The 27942-nt window shown below is 37.1% G+C and overlaps 2 protein-coding genes across 5 annotated transcripts in view; one reads left to right on the plus strand and one right to left on the minus strand.

Moving 5' to 3' along the window:
• The window catches only part of LOC116722297 (guanine nucleotide exchange factor VAV3-like), a 56631-nt gene extending 54644 nt beyond the window's left edge, over positions 1 to 1987 (plus strand). For both annotated transcript variants that reach the window (XM_032566525.1, XM_032566524.1), the window contains one exon: positions 607 to 1987. In XM_032566525.1, the coding sequence (XP_032422416.1) occupies positions 607 to 648 (42 nt within the window). In that variant the 3' untranslated portion in view covers positions 649 to 1987. The remainder of the gene's footprint in view (positions 1 to 606) is intronic.
• Positions 1988 to 11323: 9336 nt separating this feature from the next.
• The window catches only part of LOC116722304 (netrin-G1-like), a 67378-nt gene continuing 50759 nt past the window's right edge, over positions 11324 to 27942 (minus strand). For 2 of the 3 annotated variants that reach the window (XM_032566536.1, XM_032566535.1), the window contains exons 5-7: positions 23662 to 23688; positions 21346 to 21390; positions 11324 to 14177 (exon numbers count right to left, since the gene is read on the minus strand). In XM_032566536.1, the coding sequence (XP_032422427.1) occupies positions 13939 to 14177; positions 21346 to 21390; positions 23662 to 23688 (311 nt within the window). In that variant the 3' untranslated portion in view covers positions 11324 to 13938. The remainder of the gene's footprint in view (positions 14178 to 21345; positions 21391 to 23661; positions 23689 to 27942) is intronic. The other variant, XM_032566537.1, reaches the window with a different exon arrangement.

The following is a 27942-nucleotide window of genomic DNA, read 5'->3' on the forward strand; positions in this document are numbered from 1 at the left end:
CTTCCTATGTCATTCCTGATCACATTCATTGCTGCTAATGTCTGTTGTGAATGATCTGATAATGTCTGATCAGTGGTAAAATATCTCAGAAGTGGATTGGGACTCTTGTATCTGCATCAGTGGATCATTAGTGGACTCCCCTCAAGGAGCAGATGTGTCTGGACAGCTCCCAGTTTAAGAAAATCTCCCAAAATGCATTGTGAACAGCAAAATCAGTGTCCAGAGAATGTGCCGTGAAAAGGAGATGGTGAGAGGGCATTCTGTAAGTTCTTAATTATGGCAGTTCAAGTGAGCAGTGATGTCACACTGTATGCTTATCGCCTTGCTCTGTGACGTGTTAATTTGCACAAAATTGGGGAAAATGTGAACTGATCGCTCAGAGCGAATTTTAATACCAGCTGTGAATGATCATTGTGAAGCCTGTCAACTTACATTACTGCCTAAGTAGGATTCCTGTCAGGTCTGATTTAGTTATTCCAAAAATAATAACTGTGTTTCTCTGTGACCTGAGATTTATAATATAAAAAGATCAAATTGTCAAGATTCTTTTAGATTTGTGTAACTTTGACCTGGTGCCTGATTCTTTTCTGTTCTGCTGTTTCTCAGGTGGGCTGGTTTCCCTCAACTTATGTGGACGAAGAAGACTAACTGCATTCGATGATAAGTGAAAGATGGCGACGTGCAATGACGGCCACCCTCCGTACCTTTACTCAGATCTTTCCCGGATAAAACCAGGACATGAGATGAAGCGGCGCTACCCTTTAAGATCTTCTCCTGGTCGCTGGTAGACTCTCACGTGAGAAGGAGAAGGTTGGCGAAATGGAGATTCCAGAGGTGCCATGCAGTGTTGTGGTTCTGTCTGCCCTCTCTGTTCCCTCTCACCTTCTCTTATTATTGATCACTGCTTTGGCTGTGGTAATACCTGCCTTTGCTGTCATCATGTTTCGACACCTGGAAGGCTCAGTCGACAAGCCGAAGCACAAATCCTGCTGACAGTGCACCGCCCAGGTACTCCCCCAGGGATGAACTCAGCTGCTGAGGAGCTTTGACCGTGGCAGGAACACAGGAGTCCTCACTGCTTCTCTTTTTGTTTGTGTTCAGCTTCTTTTTTTTTTTTTTTAATTTCCCTTCTCCAAACATCAAAAAACCTGGACAGATTTTAACTTTCATTTGTTGCTATCCTGGACTCTTTAACATTATTCTTCTTTGAAAAGAATTATGAAATATTTCAGTATTATAGCTTTCTAGACTCTGTTTGACATGAAGAGGAAGGACGCCTGTTTGGATACATTTCCACCAGAATATGGGGCCAAAATTTCTGTTCTAATAATTCCTTTTGGCAAGTTACAATTGTCATTGTAACTTGCCCTTTGTATAGAATAGTTTAAAGGGTTTACACCTAGATAGCTGATGTTTAGGCCTGTGCAGCTCTACATAATGTTTTTTCATTCAGTCACACATTCACACACCAGCAATGCGCATGGTCGCCATTTTCAGGAACAGAATTTCAAATCCACTCCAAGGACAATTGCACCTGTTGAAGGAATCGTGAACGACTGCTCTCACACCTTACGCTCATAATCTACTTTACTTCTGACATGTGATAGGACGGTGCTTTAAAAGATACTTTTATATATGCATTTATTAATGAAAACTTCTATCATTTTTTGCTATCTTTGATTGCTCTGCAATCAAAGACAAATCAATGCAGAATAAGTAGGTGATGTAATTAAAGGTACAATCTCATATCTCACTGTGAGCATTCGCTGTGGAAACCTGAGAGTCCTTTGCATTCCAAAGATTTTAGTGTTTACCTCAACTCGTCTTACTTTGAAAATGAGTGATTCAAGGGTGATGTAACAGCTGTTCACTGTGGAGCAAAGTAGCACAAGGGCGTCAAAGTGATGAATTTTCCTTCAAACGCCAACGACCCGCTAACCATGTGTGTGACATCAATATTTAATAAAAGCTTTCCATTCAAATTGTACTTTTGAAATTTTGATTGGCAATTCTTTTCTCCTTTTAAGACAAATGTGATATTGCATTAACAATGCCACTGCAGTTGCATCACAAACCCCAGCTGGGTTAGAGACGGTTGTGGAGGAGCGGTTCTCAAATACGGCTAAACAAGCAGAAGAGACAGACACCTGAAAGCAATTATGCTGTATGGAGGATGGTGCTGCAAAGTCTTGTTTACTTTCTAATTTCTGGAAGCAAAATCTCCATCTTCCAGCAAAATACTACCGTACTTTGAAATCTGGGAATAGGTGCATTATAATAAATTAGAATATCATCAGAAACTATGTCAGTAATTTTAAAAATGAAACTTATTTATTAAATTGATTCATTAGTCACAAAAAGATTTAGTTCATGTTGTTTTCAGTTCAAAGCTGGATATTGTTGCACAATCTTTGGATCCAAACATACAATCAATGAAGACAAGTAACATATTTACAGTCAACTTGAACTTTTTCTAATTTTGCCACAAAAATCTACAAAATTCAATCTATTTATTGTGATTTTATGCAATAAAACAAAGCAAATATCACAAAATTAAACAGCGGAAACAAAATGATGCATTGGTTTCATGTTAAAATATCTAAACACTGCACACCTTGGGACATGTTTGTGATATTTTAGAGTGTTGTTTTACATATGAAGGGTCAGAAAGGCTAAGGCTAATGCAGAAAAATCAGGGGTAAAAAATATAAGAAATTTCACACAGGGTTTGTTTACAAGACAATATTCCAAGGTTTGAACATCTCAAAGAGAACTCTTCAGTCCATCTTTTGAAAACGGAAACAGTAAAACAGAATCACAGAAACACAAAGAAATATTTTCTGTATCGCACATATTACAGTGCAGCTTACAATAAGAAATAAGGATACATTGTGTTGGCAGCTTTCTGTTCATACATTTTATTATGTATTGACTTTTTTCATGATTTTTTTTTATGAAGTAGTCAAAAACTCTGAAAACAGTTTTCCTATAGCAGTAAATTTCATTGGATCACAATTTAAAGACCTTTATATACTCTTTAGCACCTTTGCCTTGTACTTTCCAGGCATTGAAGCTTCCCAATATCGGTGTTTCTGTAATGTTAACTGTTCCTCTGCTGCTCCGCTACCTTCCTAATGATCAGACTCTGCAGAGGAAGGGCTCTGTTGTGCTATAACAGTGAAACTTGCCATCACAAAGAGGCAGTGCAGCTAGTTTAATAGTCTTTCTCTCCTAAATCTTCCTGCTCCAGTCTTAGGCAAAGAAGATAAAAGACTGCAACAGAGATGTTCGAGAGCAGCCAGAGAGGTGCAGCTGTATAAGTATGCAGGGACATTGTTAATAAGGATGGCCGTTTGTGCAAAGGTATGCATGTGAGAGAGCCAAAGGCCAAGGAGTGAAAGGTGGTCCTGCTTTCTCATCATCTGTGTAAATGATCTTCTTAGCATCAATCTCTGCCAGCCATACTCCCCGGATCTTTGTACGAAGGTTAAACAGGGATTTAGTGAAAACTGGAGCTGCCCTTACAGAAAATACTCTCAATCCCTCCCCAAAGAGCTTGACTCTGCAAAAGACTGTATTTTTTAGATTTATATTCGACTACTGAGTTGTGACCACCAGTCACTCTGCAATGTTTTTCCAAAAAATGGAAAGTTTCAACTGGATTAGTTTGGCGTGAATTACATTGTTTCAACTTTGACTTTGACACAACATCATTGACATAGTGTCAATGATGTTGTGTGAAGAGCATTTAGTTTATATTTCGGTGTAGGTATTATAATGGTATTAATGAAAAACTACTTTTCAACTGCTTTATGGCAGTTGCGAAACTTGAACCTCTTACCTTCCAGTTTTTTTTTACCTGAAAAACGTAGTATTAAATGCATTTACTGCACATAAATTTAATGCTTTGTCCTCTTAAGTGTGTCCCTGTTGCTTGTCCATCTTTTCCTATCACACTTTTTCCTTTCACACAACTCTTATTTAATATGCTTGGACACACTTGATCAGCAGGCAGCTTCAGAAATAAATGCTCAAAACACGTAATTCTGTGACTCCATGTAATAAGGTTTCACTCCTCGAAATGATTTACAGAAATATATTAACTTTTCATTAATGACTTTATTGAGATGTGCCTATGCGCAGATATTACCGTCGAACTACAGATTTAAGGTCACTGTGTCTCCAGATTACAGGAGTTAGGAAGGGAAGGTAGAAACAATCCTTCTGCATTCTTGTCGGCATGATGTTGCTGAATCTCCATTAAGACTCTAACAGCTCTGCCCAGCAATTAAGACCTCCCAGATCAAAGCAGCCTAAATGAGCTAATCCTTGGAGAACTGCTGATCTATCCCCCTCTATCTCCTTATTTCCCCTTCTATCTCTTGCTCACCCCAGTTACTTCCTCTTGACTCATGGCAGCACGCGCTGACTGGGCTTTGATGCTTGCCAGCAGTTGGTCCTCTAAATATAAAATGTTGGATAAACACAAATTAATGGGTTTCACTTCATATCCTTAATCAGAACTTGCCCGAGCTGGGGAGCATATTTTCAAAGGTCTTAATATGTAATCGGAGATCAAGCATCTGGAGGCACTTAAATGTGAGGCCCACATATGGAGAAGCTCGATGAAATACACAAACCGATGACGGTTGCATCAGCAGCCTGGCATTTAGGACACTGCATTAAAGCTCATGGTGAATCGAGCCTCTTGTGAGTGTGCTGAGGCGGAACTGGCAATGGCGTCAAAGCGAGTCACAGCTCTGAGGTCAGTAGTTGTTCAAAGGAGCATGACGCTGTTTCGCAGGTCTGCCATTATCATAGGGAAGCAGAGCATCTGCCTGTGGTTCCTGGGGACAGGTTTAACAAGGTGGCGCTGCTTCTCCTCTTTGGCAGGAGGCTGTCTGTCTCCCGACCCACCTGCTTGCCCTCTCTTTCCAACCAGCTCTGCCAAAAGGAAGGTTCAGGTTTGCTGTGGTCACTTTCCTTTAGGGAGCCCTTGGCTTCATTGCAGCCTTTTATGGTCGACATCTTTTGTGCACACTGTAACAAGATTCTCTTTGTTTTTTATTTTTTTGTGTGTGTGTCTGTTTTCTGGCCTTAAACTGTTTCTGCTTAGCATGTCAGTCTGGCTATGAGTCTGTTTGCCTGTGGCTGAGGATTTTGTACCAGTATTATCATCATTCCCTGGGGCAAACCAAATATTTCAAAGAAAGAGGGATAGGACAGAATAGATAGGTGGATCAGTTAATTTTTTCTTCTCCTCAATTCTTCAGAGCAATAAGCCGCTAATGCAAACGGAAACTCAAACAACATTTAAAGACATTTGTGATCCAATGGACACAAACAAACATATGACAAAATAATACCCTTTCCCTGCAACCCAACAGCTGAATCATGTTGTGTCCAAAAGGTGTCCTCCAAAATTACATGGTATGTTAAGTGTTGCTAATCTCTTAACAATACTAATTTTATTATTAACATTAGTTGTGCTTCATCTTTTACTTGTTTCATACCAGTTCTTGAGCCATCAAACACCATTTTTTATCGTTTATTGGCTAAAGGAGAGAGTCTCTCTTCTAACACTATTCCAAGTAGAGCAGAAACCAGATGTTTATATATAAATAAATGCAAACACACAATAAGACCTTCACTGTTTTGGATCAGTTGGAGTTACCAAACCTATTCAATTCTGGGGGAAATGATCTCTTCTCCTCCAAGAACCATATTAAGGCTGGACCTTCTGATTGTGTGTTATTGTTTGAACAGATCGACATGGCGTCTTTGGGCATCTGGAAATTAGAACCAAGACTGAAGAAGTCTTTTGCAGCTGTACACTTATCTTTCAGATATAATGTCTGACAACAAGGCAGCATGGCAATAGTGTTAACATGTAAATAAACAGCTGTCATTAAAATAGAGGTGGAGAATGTGTCAAAGGATTTACCAAATTGCTATGATGCAAAATGTAATTAACTATTAGCACTGCTATTTACTGTACTTTGATGTTTACTTGAAAACCTTCCACAGTTGCGCTTACACCATTACAAATTCACATTCTCCAGCTGTGTTGTTTCTGTTTTTCAAGTCAGAGGTAATCATGATGTAATCTCCAATAACCAACCAAAAAAAAGCACAGCTTCCCTCCCAGCAAGCTCAGAAAAAGAAGGGATAAAGCAATGTTTTCCAAACCCAGATACTCTGGAACAAAATGTGAATGGCATATTTTATTTATGAACTATACCGCTGGGATGTATAAATATTTTTTTCCACAGAGTGATAGGGGCTTGCTGTGCCAAAGTCAGCTAAGGCTGATTTTCAATTTAGTTGTGGCAAGAAAATCCAAAAGTACTGGATTTAGCATTGAGAAATAAACTACTGATGAGACCTGTGATCACACCTGAAAATGAATAGAATTACCTTTTGTGACTGGAACTACTGACTTTAAAAAATAAAAAAAAGGGAAAATCAAATTAGTTTACCTGAAATTACAAGGAGAAAAACTGTTTTTCAAACCTCCACCTGGTTTCATACAGTTGAATTGTCCTGGTTAAACTTCATTTTTTTTCACCTCAACTCATTTACATTATTTATGATGCATATTGCAACAACATAATTGTAGAGTTAGGAGATTTAAACATGCAATTTTAACAATCCTCATCTTTCCTTTCAGGGGTAAATTAGTGAGAACAAAGTCATAATATGGGCCTCTTGAAAGGACCACTGCAAGAACAGAGTAATTGGGAGAGAAGGAAAAATCATTTCAATCATGCTCTAGAAGAGGCAGCTTAACTCTGTCTTTGTTCTGTCTATTGATTCTGGTGTAGTCCGGGCTCCGTGTGCCAAGCTAGTGAACCACCCACCAGCTGTCCTTGCAATGTCAGAGATGTGAATAGCAGTTTGATAAAGCCACATATGGCATGCTGCTCCAACCTTTCCATGAGTGCCATTTCTTTCTTTTGTGTTGTTGCACAAATAGGGCCGAAACATTTTCTAAAGCTGTAACTGAAAAGAATTGATTTGGGAGGAGAGGACGGATGTTCTTATGAAATTAATAATATAGAATTAGTAATGCAGGGAGGATTTGCCTCAGTAAATGAGTTCAATAAAAAATCTCTTGAGCCTAAATTCTAACTTTGACAAGACAACCTTCACTTCTATTGTTGACAAATAAGTTTTCATAGAAATATTTTTCAGACCTCTAACTTTGATTTATTCTTTGCTCTAATTACTCTCAGGAAATTATATAGCTTACTATATTTTAAGCACTATGTTGTACATTAACAAATCAAATGGCATGTTTGTTTAGCTATTTGTTTATTATAATTACCTAAACTGAAAAGTCTAATGGATCAATTGTGATCCAATAACCATAAACTAGAGTGATGCGGGTATTTATTAAATCAAGCTTTAAATGATTAACTTGTAAGACACTCAATTTTTTTGACAGTTCTGACAGTTAACACATAAACTATAATTACAGCAATGCTACTATCAACAATCTGCCTTAAATGCATAAAAAATGATTTTATTTCCTTTATAAAGATTTGACAAAAACCAGTGGGAAAGTATCTCAAAGTACAACACTGTGCCTTCACAGTGTAAACTGTACTGCACTTTTAGGTCAGCATATCCATTCATTCAGGCTGCTGGACTGTAGCAGATAACAGGAAGGTAAAACACAAATGCTCTGTTTTACAGTGTTGCATTTGGAAATAAAGAACTGCATTGTGGGTGTTTTTTAAAGGGATTTTTTTAAAGGATTTTTTAAAGCTTTGAGATTTATAACAAATGGAGATGTACCGCTTTACATACACTGAATAAAAAGACACATTTACATTTTTTTCTGTTTAGTTAGAATTAACAAAATTATTTCTATTTACTAAATGCCAGAGAACTTAGAGAGAAATTGTTTTAGAGAATTGTCTTTAACTATGTTTGAATTCAGATGTTTACATACATTTGGTCAGAATCATAGATACGTAACTCTTATAATGTACAAGCTGGATTAAACAGTTTGGTGCTTCCTTTCACAAACCTCCGATAGTTTAACTGACACATTTGAGTTAATTTGAGGCACACCGGTGAATGCATTTTAAGACCAAACCTGGAACACAAGGCTTTCTTGTTTGACACGATTGAAAATTCAAAAGAAATCAACCAAAGTGTCAGGAAGAGAATTGTTGAACTGCACAAATCTGGTTCATCCTTGGGAACAATTTCCAGATGGCTGAATGTATTTTGCTTCAAAATGTACAGATGGACTCCACAACAAAAGGCCAAAGACCTTGTGGAGATACTGCCTGAAGCTGGTAGGGCAGTGTCAGCCTCCATAGTGTTTGTATTTATATGTGGCTTATGTAAACTTCTGGTTTCAGCTGTAAGACTAGCACTGAAAATATGTTTTTTTTTTCTTTCCTTGTCTGAGTGGTCGATCATGATTCATATTAGAAGCAGTGGCAATGTCATTTTGGATGTGTGAAGCTGTCATCGCTATAAGAAAAGGTTTTTCCTCACTTAAAACAATGAGAAAATGATCTGACAATAGCTGTTAGCACAGTTAGTGCGACGGTCCTTGCTAAAAAAACCAGTCTGCATGTGCAGAGAACGAGATCCTCCCTTAATGCAGAGGTTAACATTTACAAACTCCACATGTTATATAACAGATGACAATAGTTGATTTAAAGGATAAAACACATCTATGAGAAAGAAAGGCCAGAAAAACAAATATTTAGAATTGTTGGTAGTTATAGTTCTTAAAATGAAGTCGGATTCAGTTAAAGCCGTAAGAATTGCTTTTCAAAACCGGAGATCAGTAAAATGAAAAAAAAAACAAAAAAACTCTGATCAATTCATTTTTTGTGGTTTAGCTATTAAACCTCAAACATTTAAACTTCAGACCATTCAATATTAAACCATAGAGGTTTGAATCCGGTGGTTTAAATATGATCCCTTCTACCTCAAACAACTTCATTGTAATGCTGAAGAATCTAATAATAAAAGTTAATAAATAAATAACTACATGGTGGCTGCATTACCCAATATTTGAGGGTTATAACAAAAAACATTATTCTTCAGAAGTAAGTTATTATAGGGAATAAACTGTTGTAAAGCAAAATGGGACACATTGTCAATCATTTACCTAGCCAGGAGACTTTTCCATGCATTCTCCCAGGTCTGGTAGCTTGCTTCAGCCAACTCAAAAATATAGTTTAATAGGTGATAAACAAATAATTTATTTATTTCCAAAGAGATTTTCACATGCCTCATACATTATAAATAAAGTGAACCTGAAAGGATTTAATTGTGGGTTATACGCTGCAATGTAAAATGATTTTGTCCCATAATGAGGACAAATCACCTTCTGGCGCCTATAAGGTTAAAAAACTGGACCTTTCCAACAGAACGGAAGCAAGTGTTGAGATCTTTTATATGAGACATCTTCAATTAAACTCTGTCTCCCTACTCTAAAAGTTTTGTACAGTACTTTTAATTTTGTGCATGCAGACATTGTGCAACCATATGTAACTTCTTCCTCAACTTGATGCCAGCATTTGCAAAGAAACTTTCTAGACAAACAAACTGACAAGCAAACAAATAAATAAATAAACTTTCATTCCCAGGCAGCGCACACTCTTTGAGAGCAGCTCGAACAGAAAGAAAGTCTTTCTAACAACTGCAGCTCCCCATATGGAACCAGGCTGTCTTTATTTCTCGTCTTTCAGCAACCGCTGAACCAAGGGGAAAAGTTTTTCCTGGTGACAGGGTCATGGACAAGTTCTTGATGAGTGAGAAATGAGAACTGTGAGGACCTGCAGCCGCTTAACTCCAGTTCTTCAGCAGGCGATGTAGATAAACATCCTGCTATTCATGACCTAAATAGAAGCTTTGGTTTCCTCCAATCCTCTGATTTTTAACAGCCGGTGGAGGGGCTTTTGAAGGAGGGCTTCTGTCTCTATTTTAAGCATGAAAATAATTAATATTCAAATTCTTGTGATATTAGCGAAGTATGAAAATTTGATATGCTGGCACTTCTTACACGTGCCTTACAATGGTACTATTTACGGTGTTAAATGTTGGAGAGGTTTAGCTTCTGTCCCAGAAGAGTTCTCAGTTCTGCTGCAGGCCATCTTCACCTCAGCTGAATATTGATATTGATTTGCAAATGAGCTGAGTGCTCCAGTCATGTTGCTGAGCCTCCTTTTTCCCAGACACTGAATACCCCTGAATGTCTTCTGTTACGTAACTTTTGTGCTGGTGCCACCAGCGCTGACGGCGGCAGAACACAAGGACTGCCTGTGTCTAAAAGTGTCCTCCTGATACCCCCTCCTGGGTCTCAGATGTGAAAAGAGGAAGGACAAGGAACTGCTGTGACACAGAACAGTGGGGAATGTAAGAGGTAAACAGAATTTGGTCTTTTTTTTGTGGGATGGGGGACTCTGAATGTAACCCCTTGAAAAAAGCCTCTTTCTGCATCTGCAAAACCAGAACAAATTTATCAAGCAAAAGAAATATTTTCAGCACTGGCTCAAGCATTCTTTTAAGAAAAAATATAAAAGTATTTAAGTAACTTGGTAACATCATATGTTAAGCAATGTGTTCTTAATGAAAATAATTATGGCACCTTCATAAATTCCCCTTGCCTTTCTCACATCTTGTGACAGCATAGCGAGAAACTTTATTGTATTTTGTTGGGGTTTAAAAGAACAACACAAAAGAGTGTTTAACCCTGAAGTGTACGGTTATATATGGGTTTGGATTTATTTTAAAACTAAAAGTGTGAGAAGTGCAGTATGGATGCTCAGTCAGCTCCCAAGAGATTTAGATCCAGAAATGAATGGAGAACATCTGCAAACACAGGGTCAGAAAGGGTTGGACAGCCTATTTCCCTTAATAAGAAAAAACATCATCTTAAACCTGCTTTCTGCATTTATCCAAGGTTTCTCATGCATGACATTAAAATTCGTTTGATGATGTGAAATATTAAGGTGTGACCACAAAGCAAACACAAAATAAATTTGTGAAGTGGGAAATAGGCTTTATAGCAACGCATGAATAATTCGTCTGCCACTTTTGCAGCTGGTAAAATGCAGTGTTGTTGCAGGTCAATGCCTGCAGCCATAATGAAAAAATAAATCTTACAAATATTACTATTTGCACTATATAAAACAAAGACCTTCAAAATGCTGCAGCAGCTTGTCCACTTATTGATTTTGGTTTATTTTTTTGCAGTCGACCTGTAGAACATCTTCTGCTTCTTTTGATTGTCAACAAAAATATTGACTTATAAGTATGTTTAAAAGTTAAGCAATTAACCATTGTTTGGTTTTTTTTCTAATTTAACTTCTCACTTTACAATAACCCTTAAAATATCCCTTAAAAATCACACAAATATGGATGTTGAGCATTTATTTTTTTAAAATAAAATGACAAACACATATTTATTATTTGTGTTATCCTTTGTAGATTTATGTGCATGACCAGCACTTGGTTAACTCTTCCAAAAGAAATGTCATATTTTTCTTAAAAAATAACATCCATCCCTTTGTAAGTGGTTTTATACAGTGGATTAATCCATGACAAACAAAATTTGCTGATCTCCAGAGTCTCATTCACAAAAAGGCTACTGCTTTCTATTGGAGACAGTGACGTTTAATGAGAGGCACTTACATTAAACTCTAGCACAATTAGGCGTTTCATGACAACCTCAGGAGTAAAATTAATCCCTCGAATAAAATTGGTCTCAGTTCTCAATATGTCACCCCGTGGGACGCAACTTCATTTCAATTCATTGACCCTCCATGAATTAGAGCTCATTTCCTGAGAGCACGGCTTTGTGGCGGCTCCCGCAGCAGGATGCATGGCTTTCATCTGCAGGAGCTCGGGGAAAAACTTCCCTTATTCTCATTTGATTCGAGGATTAGATCTGATTACAGATTTGAGCCGGACAACCTCTGCAATGGCCACACAATCTTCTTTTCTCCTCTTGTTAAATTTACATAAAATTGATGGGATTTCAATCCAAGACTCCTTCATAAGCACAACAGGGATGTGTTACAGAGGAGCCTGCTTATTATCAGCAACTGGTGCTTCAGTGGAATAGTCAATGATCAAATTAATAGCTTTTAAACATCTTTTAAAATGACATTCAGTATTTGTAATTTGCCTGCATTTATCAGTGGACAGTAAACAATTTTCTTCTGCACATTTTGTCTCAAATGTCATGTTTCTGCCTAATAAAATTACTACTTTTCAACAACAAGACAAAAACATGTTTTTTCTTCTGCGCTTTGGTGGAAGTGTATTTTGTGGGCGTGTATGTAAACATATTCTGACAGCAGCTCTCAGGCAACGAGAGCCATGTGTCCCACAAGCAACAAAAAAAAAAAACAACAAGAAAATAATAATAATAGTTTGAACACAACCAATTTTCTTAGTCACTCTTAGCCCACATCTACTGAAGGACTGGTCAGCAGCAGTAGAAAACAAATAATACATCTTTTTTTTGTTTGTTTTGCATAATCATGAAAATATCTGTTTTATAGAAAATTAAATACACTTACAGTATTTTACAACTTTTTTCGGATACAGGTGAGCTCAAGCAATACTACAAAGCTTTTGAAAACGAAAAGATACTAGACTGGAAATTGTAGGGAGGGATTGGTAGTAATACATGTGCAGCTTTAGGCAAAACAACAGACACCCTGCAGCAGCAAAGTAAAATCACTAGGGTCACTAGAGCACAGGAAGGGCTGGGGGCCTGATGGTCCTGGGTGGGTGGGGAGGTGGCCATGGTAGAAATATAAGTATGAAAATGGGAGGCAGTGAGGCAAGATGTCGTAAAGTGATAGTTTAGATTTTTTTTGGGTGAGTCAGTGTGAAGATATTACCAGTAAAAGCTTCTGTCCTTGCAGTAAACAGATTGTCATGTCATTATTTTTGTCAGAAAAGTGAGGAACTACTTAGGACAATGAAGGGCTACAAGACATTGTTGCTAGTTAGCAGGGACATCCATTTTAGCTTTTTTTTTTTTTTCATCAAACAACTCCAGTTAACAATATTTATAATTCTGGAATAAAATTGTGACTCATACTGGTATCATTTGTGAATAATTGTATCAAACAAACAGAATGTCTGTTTGACTGTTTTAATATTAACAAATATGACCCAATTTCAGATGTTTAGTATCACTAGCAGAACAATGTCTGTGGTACCACCTAAAATGAAGTGGCTGCCTGTGATTTCAGATTGCCTGATCATCATCATCTCACCAGTCTGTGTAAAAAGTTTAAACTAGACAAGAGTTTGAGTAATAATTTTGATTTCCTGTCAGGCTGTAACTAACTGCCTTAGTTTTCTGTCTGGATAACTTTTAGCTTTCTACATGGGGAATTCATTACTTTTCATCTAACGTGTTTAACTGTGACATCAGTGTTCTACAGGTAAGGGTACTGTTACTTAAAATAACTGTAAATAACTTCAAAAATATCCAAACCACCTTTTTAAGAGATCTTGCTTCACTATATTTTGTCATAATACTTTAGATGATACCTAGGAATCTTGTGTCTTGTTTTTGTACAGTTTGTCACCAGAAACTGACTTGTGTTGTCTGAGCAGAGAATCTTCTCTCTATGATGGGATACTAGAGAAAGACATTTTCACAAAGCAAGGGCACCTACAGTCTTTTCATGTGAGGTTACAAAACAATGTCTTTTTTTCACTGTGCTTTCCAGAAATCTTTTCGTCATTAAACCTGCTGCACTACTTTCTTCTTCGCCCACCAACTTGGTCTTGGCCATACAAAAAAAGTTGCTTATACTGAGCACATTGTCCACACATTCTTTGTTGTTGTTTTTTTTTGTCAATGTTCATAAGGTTGAGAGTTCGTTCTCAGCATTTGTGGTCTTAGGGTTTTATTTGGAGGATTTTGGTTCAAGCTTCTCAGCAAAGAGAAACAACTGAAAGCAGGATCATTACAAGGGGAAAGAACAGCCGATGCTTTATGGGGTGATGATGGAGTGCTGCCCGTCCAGATAGCTGGTCATCACACTCTCCGGGACCCTGGCATCTAGCTCTCTCACACAGGACACCAGTGAAGCCAGGGGCACAGTGACACCGTTGGTGGTGGTGGCATGTGCCGCCGTTCTGACAGCGCAGCATCGCATTGTCACACACCCGAGCTGTAGAGACAAAGCAGAAAGGGCAGGAGAGGTAGACAGGAAGGCGTGATTAATAGATCACTCAGTGAAAGGGGCAGAACAGAACATCAACAAGCAGGTTCATAGGGCACAAGCTGCCTCTTCCTGTCCTGTCTGCATAGCTCGGAGTCCTTACTGAGTAGCAGGCAAGTCAGGAAGGTCCAAATCAAGTACAGCAAACAGTGTTGAAAAATACAGAACAATCAGCTGTATGAGAAAATATTTGCACTAAACAGCTGTTGTTCCTAGAAGAATGTTAGCGGTAAACATCTTTCAAAAAAAAGTATCATTGCCTAGTACAGCAAATACTTTCCTAGAAATTAACAGGTACTTTCCAAGAACTTTTCTGGAACTTTGCAGATACTTTGGTAGACTTTTTTGTGAAACCTACAGGCTAGTTTTCAAAAATCACCACATGATGCCAGGAACTTACCAGGTACTTTCCTGGAACTCACTGCACACCTTTCAGGAAGTAACCTGCAATTTTCAAGGAAGCCTCTTATAAGTCTTTAAGAAAGTTCCAGCAAAAGACTTAGTATGTTCCTGTAAAGTTCACGAGTAGTACTTGATGTATTTAAAAAATGTTCCAGGAAAGATCCAGGGCAGTACCTGGTTAACTTCAGAAGAGTTCAAATAAAGTAGTTGATAAGCTCCAGGCTGTACCTGGAATATTTGTGGAAAGTACCTGTTGGTTGTTGTAAAGTACCCACAAGGAATCAACTGGTGAGTTTGGGGAAAATTTTGAGGAGAACAGATATTAAGTTTCAAGAAAACTCTAGAAAGTTGTGAAAGATAATATGTGGACTACATCTGTATATGTAGTACTCCATAATATGGAGTTAAGGACCAGTGAATCAAAGGAAGTAGGGCAGGTTCATGTATCTGCTGTACTGTATAATATCTAAAATAAAAATACTGTGAATACTGAATTTAAACATCAGTCACAGCACTTCCCGGTCTATATATTTTTTGTTGAATGCTCAGTTTCTCCTAGCAATCTTGAATGCATCATTTAAATTCAACAGCCGGGCTATGGCTTTGTGTTGGCTTTGAATTGTTAAAAATCCCTTCTGCTTTTGAGTTATGTGGAAATGACATCTACAAAGTGAATTGATTTTTTTCTGCTGTTGGAAGGAGGGTCAAAGTTGTTGGCAGAACATTATGAAGATGGTTTTCTGTATGTATGGCATATCAACTAACAAAATACCACAGCCTTTTCAGTTGGTGTTATTTTCATCTTTGTAGTCAAGCTTTCAACAAAAAATGCCACATTGTTAAAAAAGGTTCCATTCCCAGTAATGAATTGCCTTAGTGCCCATCAAATCTTTATTTATTTGAATATAGAGTGATGAGGATTACGTAAGATGATGTTCACGTTTTTCTTTTTTTTAGATAAAACCTCACAACTCAATTATCTCAGGAAGCCGTTCCACTGGCAGAGGTGAAATCCGGGAAGAGGTAATGTTTGCACAAAGATTTCAGTGTAATTGGATATCTCCTCCTGCATAAATAGTAATTACATTTTTGGTTTTCAGTAGTGCGGCTCATGCATCGGAAAAAAAAGAACAAACAATAATTTTTCATACCAAAACTGATTAAAAACGCATTGGGATTGCATCTAACTCAAAATCATTTACTAAGACGTTGCTTGTGTTGTTTGCGTGAATGGAAATTCCACATGTGGATCCAGGTTTCTATCTTCAGTATGACATTTTATTATGTGCGATGATGGATGATTTTTCTGTTTTTATGTGCATTGAAATTTTATTTATAAAGAAACTGCATAGGCAAACATTGCACTATTTCCAGTCTCTTACTTAAAATGCACAAAAGTGCTCTGTGACAGATTCTTTTCAGCATCATCCATAAACAGTGGTGCAAAATAATATGGTTGCCAAGACACATTAAACCAGACACTGAGACAGATACTTTGGACAGATTTAAACTATTTAATACCAAACTGTAAATACTAAATAAGATGATAAAACATGTTCTTTAAATAATATAATTCAGCCTTCATGGCCCAGTCAACACATTAACATTGTTGCCTATGGGTGAATGATGCTCTTTGTGTCCTCTGGCTGTGCCTCAGGACTGTGGTCTCCCTCAAAGCTGCCTGAAGTAGCTTGTATTGTACAAGTCCATGTTAGCCATTTGGCTGGTTCTGTGTTAGAGGATAAAGAGAAATGGAAAAAAAAAATAAAGCATATTGATGCTACAAAGTGTCACACAGAAAATGATGTAAATATCAAGAGTTAATATGTAAAAAAAATACATATAACTGATCGATAAGGTCATAGATGAATGAAAGGATAGCAAGTTATTTAATCATAAATCATCTTCTGTAGATCAGATGGACAATGAAACAAATAAAAAAATCCTGTGTGAAATATAAAATTTATCTAAAACTTTGTAATGTATAGTGTTTGACACATTCTGTTATTTAACTTACTTAAAATTAAAACAACTATTTTTCAAGGCTTTTTCATGACTATAATAATTTAGAAATGGTCTGATTGCCTAAACATCTAATTCCAGAGTGGCTAATAGTGAAAGTGCTGTCTTTTTGATGCATCCCAGAAGAACTTCCTAAAACCTTGAAATGTCTATTTGATATGTTCAACTTTAGTGATAACATTAAATCTGATGTATATTTTTTTCTATAACACATCCTCTTTATTACAGAACTGGAAACAAGTAGTCATGTGATGACAACTTTTCAGATATGCCCTAATTTACAGCACAACAAAACTAGGCTTTTCCATAAAAAATAAACAAATATTGCATATTTACTTGAATTACAATCAGTATAGAATACGTGAATTGTGTGTTTTTTTTTACATAATCTTTCTGCTTAAATTTAAGTAAAATTGCTTTTTATGACATCATTTACTCGTACTGGCAGCAGGGGAAGACAGCACCATGCAGCACACCCTCTGCAGACATATGTGTGCCGCACACCTCTGTCAGATGTGTGACATTTTAACAGTGTAACTGTTGTGACAGATCCGTCCTCAGGCCTCGGTGGTACATGAAGCAACAGGGAGAAAAATTCTCTACAGCAGCGCCACAACAGTGACACGAAGGACAAACATCTGACGCAATTTGAGGGTGTGTGTTTTAAATGTCATTGCATCTTGTGCACTCGGGTGTTTCTCCTTCATACAAAATGTTTTTGAGCCAATTAGAATAATATTCACTCATTAATAACCCAAATAAGTAAAGTTTGTGTATTGGGATGACAGGAAATGTTTTAAATTCAACTGATTGTCTAATCTTCTCATCTTCCTGAGGTCTTGATGTCCTCTGATACTCTGCAACTGAAGTCAGAGAGATACAGTGTACCACAGTATGATAAGAGGCTGGGAGTCACAAATCAATGCACTCAGTCATATCTCCTGCAACTCTTCCTTTTTGCAAAAGATCATGATCCGATGTGTCCAAGGAAGTTATGTTGGCTACATGTGGCAAGCCTAGCTAAGTGTTTAATTTCAAAGCAACAAAACCAATATCATAAGAATCGAGTCTAATTCGTGAAGCTTGAAAAGGATAATAAAAGACAACCAAGACCCCAAAGAGACAGCAGCACCACTATTTAATTACATGTAAAAGGCAAAGTTAAATCATATCCACGTTGATGCATTTAATAATTTTGAAAGACGTTTTTAGCTACGGATTCACCAATGCAATTAATCATAACTGGAGATATTTCTCAGACACAGGATCTGCTAATTATATGCTTGGAGCAAGAACAGTGTTGTTTCAATTACACCCGGTCAATATCTTTTGCCATGATGTCGGTGTAAGCTGAAACGTCGTCTTCAGTCTTGCCTCCTCTTATTATATTAACATACAGGCTTCATCATTAGTCAGTGATTTAAGACTCTGAAGCTCAATATGCACTGCCAGTGTTATGATACACCACTTGACTGTGGAGGAGATATAAAATATCATCTCTAAAGACAGAACAGCAAATGCTTTCCATTTTTACGGGAGCGTTGCACTGGCTAATGCATTTTAATTTGAAAGTGTGCATAAGTAAAGTTGACTACTTCATTTATGAGCAATGAAAAAGCCTGAAATAATACAATTTCGTTTTAAGAAAGAGGTAAAAGGAATACATCTCGTATGAAATTCTGTGTTTTTGGGTAATTTCTACCTTGGATTTAAAGTGAAATATACAAAAATGGATCTAAATAGCCAGATTAGTTTAACTTCAGAGATCTCATGCTTGACTGACATTGTCTAAGCAAAAATAACAATCACAAATCCATATCTTGGAAGCACATTTAGTCTTGTGTATTGGATTTTTCATGGTGTTTATTAGGACCAAAAAGGACATAATAGGCACTTTGTCAGAAAAAGCAATCAACACCAAATGACACATTTCTTTGATTATTGGTTGGAATATTGTTCAGCAGGTCAACAAACAAGCACATCAGGGGAGAATAACTCACATAAATCAGCATGGTTATTCCTAGAAACTGATTGAAATTAGTGTATTTTTGGTATTGTGCCTTAATGCAACATTTGTTGTAAACTTTTGTTATACAATTAAAACCGAATTGAATTACATTGAATTTTGAGTAAGCTTGGAAAGCTGCGATTTCTTAATACTTTCAATGTTTTTTGGATAATTCTTTGTGTCTCTTTTTATTTTGTTATGTGATGAACATGCATCATTTTAGCACATAATGGTAAAATGAAAAGAATAAATGGTTTTCACAATTTTTCTTTGTGAAAGAAAATGCTGTGTTTAGTTCTGTTTAGTTTGATACCTCTAAAATAAATTCAGTGCAGCCAAATGACCAGAAGTAACCCAATATGTAAAAAAATAATCCACCTGTATGTGAATTAATCTGGGTATGCAAACAACTGAAAAACATAACACATGGTGGAGGCAGCATCTTGCGTTGGAGATGCCTTTCTTTAGCAGGGATGGAAAAGTTGTTCAGATTTGATGGGAAAATGAAATGAGCTAAATCCAAGGCAATCCTGGAAGAAAAGCTTTAAAAGCTGCACAAAAATTATGGACTAGTCAAAGTCTTAACCTAAACCGAATTTAGAATTTGTGGAAAAATTTACAAACTGTTGTTTAAAGTGCAATAACACTGCTGGGCTAGCTTGGGCTACTAAGCAAACTGGACAAAACCATCATTCTCCAGTTATACCAAGCTGATGAAGACAAGCCCCAACAGACTAGCAGCTGTAATGGTACTGCAGTGTGATTCTACTAAGTACAACAGTCACAGTGTCAGAAATAAATAACTCCAAACTTTACATATTTTTATGTTTATTACTTTGTGTTGTTCTGTCAGATAAAATGTTTAAAATTCTTTAAATTTATTTAAAAAGTGTATTTTATAGCATGTCACAATCGCAGGTGAAAGAAAGAAACTTGGAATTTGCTCAATCAAATTTCAGCAGATTTTTATTTCTGAACTAGAAGACTCAGGGTCACACACCTGAAGCATCGCAGCCTACAAGATTTCACAAACCAATTAAGGCCAACTGAACACTTCACTCTCATGAGGGCGACAGTTTAAAGCGTAAACAAACTGACCTGTGGATATTAGAAGATATCTGCAAGAATAGAAAATATTGTACGAATTCAGACCAACCGTATTTCTGTCCCAGACTCCATCAAATGAAAGGGATGCCATTCAAAATAAGTAAAGTTTATGACTAGGTTTTTTGTAATTAATTTTGTAATTTCTTTTCATTCGAGGTTGTTTGTGACTTTTGTAGGAAGTTTTAATATCAGTTTTATTCTAAAAATGCTTTTCAAGTTGCAGGATAGTGGCTCTCGAGAACGGAAGTTAGACAGCCGTGGTGTGGTGCATCTCCAGCTTCAAAAGGCAATGCACTTTGAAGCTCACCAAAGCTGACCCTGGATTTCTTCATACTATTAGCCTAGTTTGTGTCACAATCTCTTCAACTTTAAATTTAGTTTGATATTTTTAGTTTGTTCATAGTAGTTTCAGTGCACACCTGTGTTTTTCATCCCTGCTTACACTTTTCTCTGTACCTCATGCTCAGTCACATCTGTTCTTCATGTGTTTATTCTGCTGTATGGGATTCAGTAATCAAAGTAATGAAGTAAAAGATTTTGGTTCATAAGACTGCAGGTTTTAATCTTCACACTTATTTAAATAGACCTATGTGGGCTTGCTGGGCTTTTTTTTTGATAAGTTCATTTTGAAATCACATGAACAGAAATCTACATACTCTTCAGAGCTGTTTATAATTCATGAACATGTGCTAATTTGCTTGGTTTAATGAAACTGGCTCATATTTAATTTAAAGAACTCTTCTGTAGCACAAATAAAATGATTAGCTGTGCTGCTTTCATTTGAAATTCAAATATGCCAGCTTTGACCACAGAAATGTTCATTCTGAAATTTTCAGTGCATAAGTGATAGCCTGATCAGTTTGTTTTGAAAAGGTATGCACAGAAAACTTACTGCACCTGACAGAAAGTTCATTTAGATGAATTATGTGCCCAGACACCTTATGTTGAAGCAATAGATTTAGAAAAAAAAAGGATCTACAAAAGCGAGATGAAAAAGAACTCCTCCCTTTATTTTGGAAATCCTTAAAGTCTTACTTTAATTTTTCTTCCTCCTCCTAGTTGTGAGAGCAGTGGTGCAGATGCGACTTAACACTCACTACACAGGATATCTGGGCATGCGGATTAGCTGGAGATAGCTGGAGATCAATCTACATAAACCTCCCTGAAGCCTCTTTTCTCCTTCCTTCTCCTTCTCTGCGATTCCTTTCTGTATACTTCCTTTTTCTACCTTAAGAAGAAGACAGAAAGGGTGCATCCCCAGAGAGCATTCTGGGTAATTAAAAGGAGGGCATGATCAAAGAGGTTAGAAGGCTGTGGACTTGGTGATCCTGAGGCACGCGGCTCGTTCCCTGCAGTGTTCTCACAACAAAAAAGGTCTGCCTTGTAAGGACCAGCGTGTGTCTGTGGCGGCAGCATGAAAGGCAGCTTTGGTCAAAACAACCTACTGATTTCTGTAATTTCCATACCAACACAAAGGCTTTTTTCCTTCTTTTTTTTTTAAACAGCCTATCAATAAGCAGTCAATTCAGTCTGTGAGTTGGTAATGTCATGCTGAAGTTACAAAGCCTATGATCCTACCTTGGTTACGATTTGCAACACCGAGAGATGAAGCATTTGCTCGATCTGCGTGGAAATGGAGAGGGTATTTATTACATCAATTGTCATATAGTTCAACCTTCTATGCTTTGAAAGCGGGGGGGATAGCATGCATAGTCCAGTTTTTTTGTTGTTTGTTTTACAGTATTCTATATCTCATCTGTTTTATATCAGTTATTTGAAAGCTTTAGCAGAATATTGGGGGTAATAAATGAGTTAATGCACAGACAGAGTAGCGTGCATGCAGCCAAAGTGAATTTTCCACAACAGAAAGGCAGGGAGGTCTATGCATGGAAGTGGCTGTTGTTATTCAGCATGTGGAGTCACCTTCAGGCATCAACATGGGTAGGGATGCGCGGCTGGAGCCACGTCTTCATAAAGAATGGCTTTTTCTTTGCTTTTGCTTTGGGCACATATTTGCGTGTGTGTGAGTGTGTTTGAGCAAATATTCAGGAGTGTAAAGCAGATATCTTTCTTTGTTGTGCTAATGCAGGGGCAATTGCAACATTAAAAAGAAAATCTAATTAGTAAACAATGTACATTTTAACATAACTAGAACACACCTTTTGACTGTTTTTATAAAAACTAAAGTAGATGTAACATCCACGTAGCAGGGCTCTCTTAAAGTATGTACACTGTTTTCATCCCCATGTGGTACAATGATTACTATATTTAGATTTCAAATACCAGACCAACACAAAGTAGTCCATTTAAAGTTTGTGACATGCATTTGTATTCATCCCCACAGACTGCAGAACAAACTTTCTCTGCAATAAAAGCTGCATGTTTTATAGGCTTGTTCTTTACAAAATGAAGGCATTATCTGCAAAAGAGCTGAAACTCTGTAAGATTTGCTACTGAGCCTCAGTAGACAGCAGTTTTCAGGTTGCCATAGATTCTTAATTAGATGTAGGCCTGCACTTTGGTTGAGTCATTCTAAGGCATGAACATGCATATGAACAATTCTATTGTATCTCTGGCTTTATGTGCAATCATTCTTCTGCTGGAAGGTAAACTTTCTCTTTAGTCTCCAGGATTTTTTTTTAACACTCTCTAACTGTTTTTGTCCAGAACTGCCCTGTTCTAAGCTGCTCCCTTCAACACTGACCAGCTTTCTTGTCCCTGCACAAGAAAAGCATCTCGATGGAATGATGATACCAACGTCATGTTTCTCAGTGGGGGTAGTTGGTTTCACAGCTCACATAGCATTTTCCATGGTGGCAGAAAGTTTCAATTTGATCTCTACTGACGTCAGAACCATCTTAAACATGGCTGCTGTGTTCTCTGCATGGCTTGAGTCATTTTTCTTAAACAAGACTTTTTGCGACTTCTTTCAACAACCGCTTTCTTGTTGACACTCTTGCATAAATTTGCATAGTGCAAAATTAATAGTTCTGGCAAAAGACTCTCCCACCTGAGCTGTTGGTCTCTGCAGCTCCTCCAGTGTTGCCATGAATTTCTTGGCTGCTTGCCAGTTCTATCTGGTTGAATACAAATGCACGTACCAATCAAACTTATTAGATTTGATTTATTTCTGCTTTATTTTTTTAAACAAGAAATAATTTACCCTATGCTTCACAGTTATTGTAAATGATATTTTATTGATTGAATATGTAAAGTCTGATTAAAATACATACAGGTTTGTGGGTGTAAGTTGACAAAATCTCAAAAGGTACAAATGGAATGAATACTTTTCAAGGCACTAAAAAAGTCATGGTAAAGGTTTTGACCTAAAATCCTCTTTTCATTTATTTTTGTACAACAAGAAAGCTACAAATAATAAAAAAAAATCTTTATACGTCATCTGTTAATGCACTGTTTTCAGGCTCTATCATGTTATGTGTTATTCTCCATAAAATTGTTTTGGGTTAATTTTCAAGAGGCTCAAAAGGCAAAATTTTAAGAATAAAAAGGCCTGTTCACACGAATGACCATTTTTTATTACATGAAAATATGTAAGATCTAAGGCAAATCTCTCCTTTTTGAAACTTTTATTTTTTTTTCGAAATCATTCCGGGCTTAAGTGCATATCATTCTCTTCATGAGATGCACAAAAAAAGTATTTTCTTCCCTCCATGCATTGGTCCACTTTTATTGATTAGTTGGAATATAAAATGTGCTGTTCTGCAAGAATGTCTGGTGTAAATGGATTTGTCTGACAATGTAAAACATGCTGATCACTGCTGCACATGTGCCACAATTTCTCACACCAACATCATCAGTTCAACAAGAGTTAGTCATGACTGGGGGAGGAAACCCATTAGTCAGCATGCCAATTAAAAAGCTCGAACAACTTACGCACTGGTCCATGATTGCTGGGAATGCCTGCGGAAAGAAAAGACGGGGGGAATAAGTGTTTCATTCAAGTGGCAGCTTTATGTTTGATACATTAGTCATAAAATTGCAAGAGAAAGCTGTTTGATGGTGGGGATTTTTTTGCCCTGCAAAGCCCAATGACACAACACTTATCCATTTGGCTTCTGCTGTGTCTGCTGATTAGCAGCAGTTTGAGAACCTGCTCCAAACTCCACCTTTTGCTGATGATAATTATGGGTCAGCCAGAGACAAAATGCCAAAGAATTCAAAGGCTCAATATAAAATAGAAATCTTTTCACCAACATTTTTATTCATGTTTGGAAAAGTTCCTGGAGCATCCCTGCAGCATCTGTTTGCTCCATATGTTTTATCAGTATCTGGCTGTGGCTTTACCATCTCTGCATTGCATAATAATCATCAGTGAGTGATTCCCAGCCTACAATTAATTCAATTTCTGATCCTTTTCACTTTGTGTTCTGCCATTATTTTGGGGGTTTTATGTTGTTTGTTTCCCATTCATCAATTCATTACCCCTCTGCGGCTATTGCAACAACTGCTGGCAGGAGCAAACCAACACTGCAACCACAAATGGCCAGAATTTAAAGTCCAATTTGGAAGCCACTGAGCGAGGCCCAACAACAAAATAGTACGTCTGTGTTTAGAAATAGAGGGCAAACAATGTTGACCTTTGGAGGTGTTTTTATGGTTTGATCAAACTCCTGCCTCAAACCCCTCTTAACCTCTGAACTTGCTTGGCAAAACAAGATGAGTTGACGCTGCTGGCAAAGTGGACTGTCAACAAAATTCTTGGAGTGATTCTTCTTTTACAAAGGCAACAAATTTATGTTCTTGCCTTCAGGGTTTCTGCAAGTGTCAATGCAAAACAGCTTTTTGTGATTATGTTTAAGACCAATAAGATATAAGACAAATTAACCTAAGTGTTTACTCAATAACTTATGCCGAATTATTTTAGTAACTTCAGCAAAGTAAGTACTACTTTACAAAAAAGCCTTATTGCAATATACAGTATGCTTCATAAGTTATTTAGTTTAGTTTAGTCAATAGTTTTAGTCTACTATTTTACAGCAAATGTACTTAAATCTTTTGAAATTATCCATACTCCTTGATATTTTCATCCCCCCCCCCCCCCCCCCCCCCCCCCCCCCACTTAACCACAAACATTTAGCATATTTTATGTGACAGACTAACAATGTTGTGAAGAAGAAAAAGAATTACACCTGGTTTCTGAAGAAAAATCTGAAAATATGCGGCATGGATATGCATTTTACTCTCATAATCCTCATTAAAAGCAGATTCAACCGCATGCCTTTGGAGAATCTGTCAACAGCAAAACTATTAGTAGTGAACTTCAGTAACCTTGGGCCTAATGGAACTGAATTCTGAAACTTGCAGCGCACAAAAGATTCTGTACAAAACGGTCTACATATGTGACTGTTTACACTTTGTAAACCATATTTTGCAGACATGGAGAAACATTCAAAGTCCTAAATGTACAAAGTTGATATCTTAAATCTGTAGCAACAGGCGGTTCTGTAAAAAGAGTGGGTACAAGTGCAAGCCCCCACCTTTTTAAATTAATACCACCATGTATCACTTCATAACGATATGCAAAATGTTTTGTCTATCCCAAGAAATCCCAAGAAATACATTGAAGTTTGGGGATAAAAAAATAAAAGGCAAAAGGATATGAGAACTTTTGCAAGTCACTGTACACTTGTCAATAAGGTGACAAGGAGCTGATGTTAAAGAAAATAATAACAGTATTTCATTTTAACTGCCTAAACATACAATTTCAAGCCACCTTTTAGTAGCAGAAGCATTTTACGCTGATCGTCTTTTTTTGGCCGATACTGATTTCTGCAGCTTTTTTTTTGTAGTTCTGCCCTGGTGGTTGCAATTTTGACCTATTCCTTTTTATTACAAGGAATAATAGAGGAAAAGTATGCAGCAGCTTTTTTTTGAAAGAAGTTATAGGTTTGAATCTATCAGATACTGAAGTAATTACAAGATTATCCCCACTGATAGATCAAGTATAAATGTCCCTGACCTTTATCTGAAATTTATTAAACTAAACTAGACTAATGGGGTATGAACATATATGCAGTCGATTGATATATTGACAGATTACAAATGATGGTGAATTTTAGTTTTGATGGATTTAATGAATAGATTATTCAGTATTTGAGCAGCTAATCACTGATCAGAACTGATCATGGAAAAATGTGTCCAATTCTGATCTCTAACCGATTGATACAAGCATCTTGAATTATATAATTTTTCCTCTAGTCAGAGTATAATAACACTGGAATGCGCTCAACGCATTCATTTTTACGCAAGCAAATAAAATTGGTAGAATAAAAAATATAGCTTCAGACCTAACATGGTAAATTTAGAAACATTTCAGTATTATCTTAAGGGATTAAAGCAAAAATAATAAAAGTTTAAACTTTGTTTCTTTTTACAACCATTCTGATCCCATAAACCTTGAATTTCAGTCTTTCTTAGTCATGTCCTGATGCTGAAGATTATGATTTTTTGGGGGGGCTGTAACTCATTTTATACCAGGGTTCCATGTAGAGGGATATAAATATGTAATAGACCCTACCCAGAGATTAATGACTGCCATGATAAAAGAGGAAGAGTTGCTGACAGATGAAACCTATTAAACCATAATTACGTGTTGCATGTTCAACATATTTGTCCTGATATGAGCAGCTGTATGTTTAATTTTTTTCATACGAAGCACTCTATGTAATAGATGAAGGCATGTTAAGTGTCTGAATCTGTTCTCAAGAGAAATAAGAATAATTCAAGACAAAATGTCCTCATTCAACACCTGGGGGACCAATATTGTTGCCTCACATCCATGTACAATATTATTGCATTTTATGCCACAGCCAAACAAGCGCTAATATTGCTTTTGATATGGCTAGACCTCGGTTTCATCAGTTCAGGGCAGATGCGTCCTGGTGGTGAATTTTTTTTTTTCTTTTTTTCTTTTTTTAATAATGGCCTGTCAATCTGACAGCAAGCTCCACATTGGAGGGAGGCAAATAAGACAGAGGAGGTACAGGGGTAAATCCAGCAATATCTCCTCAGAGTTCAGCGTTTCCCGTAAACAGACTCCCGCACACAGTCAGATGTGAGAACACTCAAAGGTCTGTGCACAAACATGCAAATGATTCATGAAGCACATATTCATACAAATCACTAGATAATTATCCAATTAATCAACATCAAATAAAAAACAATAAGAGCAGTGTTTCAGTAGGGGATCAATAGCAATATCCTTTCCCCTTCAAACCTAATCAGAATTCAAGTCAGACAGTCAAAATGAGCAACTGAAAAACCTGCTATAAATCCTGGAGGACTGCTGCTGTGAGATTTGCAGACTGCAAGGCTGGGAAAAAAAGGGCCAAATCTGGGACTAGAGGGCTAGATCTTCCACCATCTGGCCACGCCTGGCCATCTAATGCCGCAACCCCACATAGCTGTGCTAGATTTATTGAGGCAATGAGCTTCCCTGCCCCCTGGCATGGGATTTGATAAATGTGATTCAACTCCTGTCCAAGATTATAATGGGGATAATGCAAAAGAGCACCTTCTGGCTCATAGATACCTTGCAAACTCTTGTACCTTAAGCTTGGGTTGCAAGACCTTTCTATTCAATTGATTAAAGAAAACTGTTGACCAGTGACGCAAAGTCAAAAAGGCGACACACATATGTTGGACAAGTTTCATAAGAGGATTGCAATCCATCACATTTAACATTACCCGGAAACTAGCAATTGTTACCTACTTGGTATTGCGCTCGCTTTTCTAAATTAACTAGCAACACTCACGGTGACCACACATTAATTCTGGTTAAATCTTTAATTCTTTATACAAGAAACAACGAACCTAATTTAAATTGCTTAGTTACTGTTAGAAACAGTAGAGAAGACTATATTTTAACTGTTAGAGTGCGTGTTGACGTTTGTAACCAAAGTGAGAGTAAAATTTAAATTATATGGTTTTGTTAGTTACCTATAGTCTGACACACTGCACTTTGTTTTACAACAGATCAGTTTTACCCTAAAAAAAACAGCAAGGTCTATTGCTTGTCAACTGGAGTTTGTAGTTCACACTTCCTCACGTTATTTTTCTGAGATTGTACGGGGTGAGAATTAAAGGAAAAAAAAAAGAAGTGACCAAATGACCTGACTGGGAATGAACTGTCTGTAGGTGCCAGCCTCTGTCTCA

Source organism: Xiphophorus hellerii, chromosome 6 (assembly GCF_003331165.1).
Source record: "Xiphophorus hellerii strain 12219 chromosome 6, Xiphophorus_hellerii-4.1, whole genome shotgun sequence".
NCBI classification, from domain to species: domain Eukaryota; kingdom Metazoa; phylum Chordata; class Actinopteri; order Cyprinodontiformes; family Poeciliidae; genus Xiphophorus; species Xiphophorus hellerii.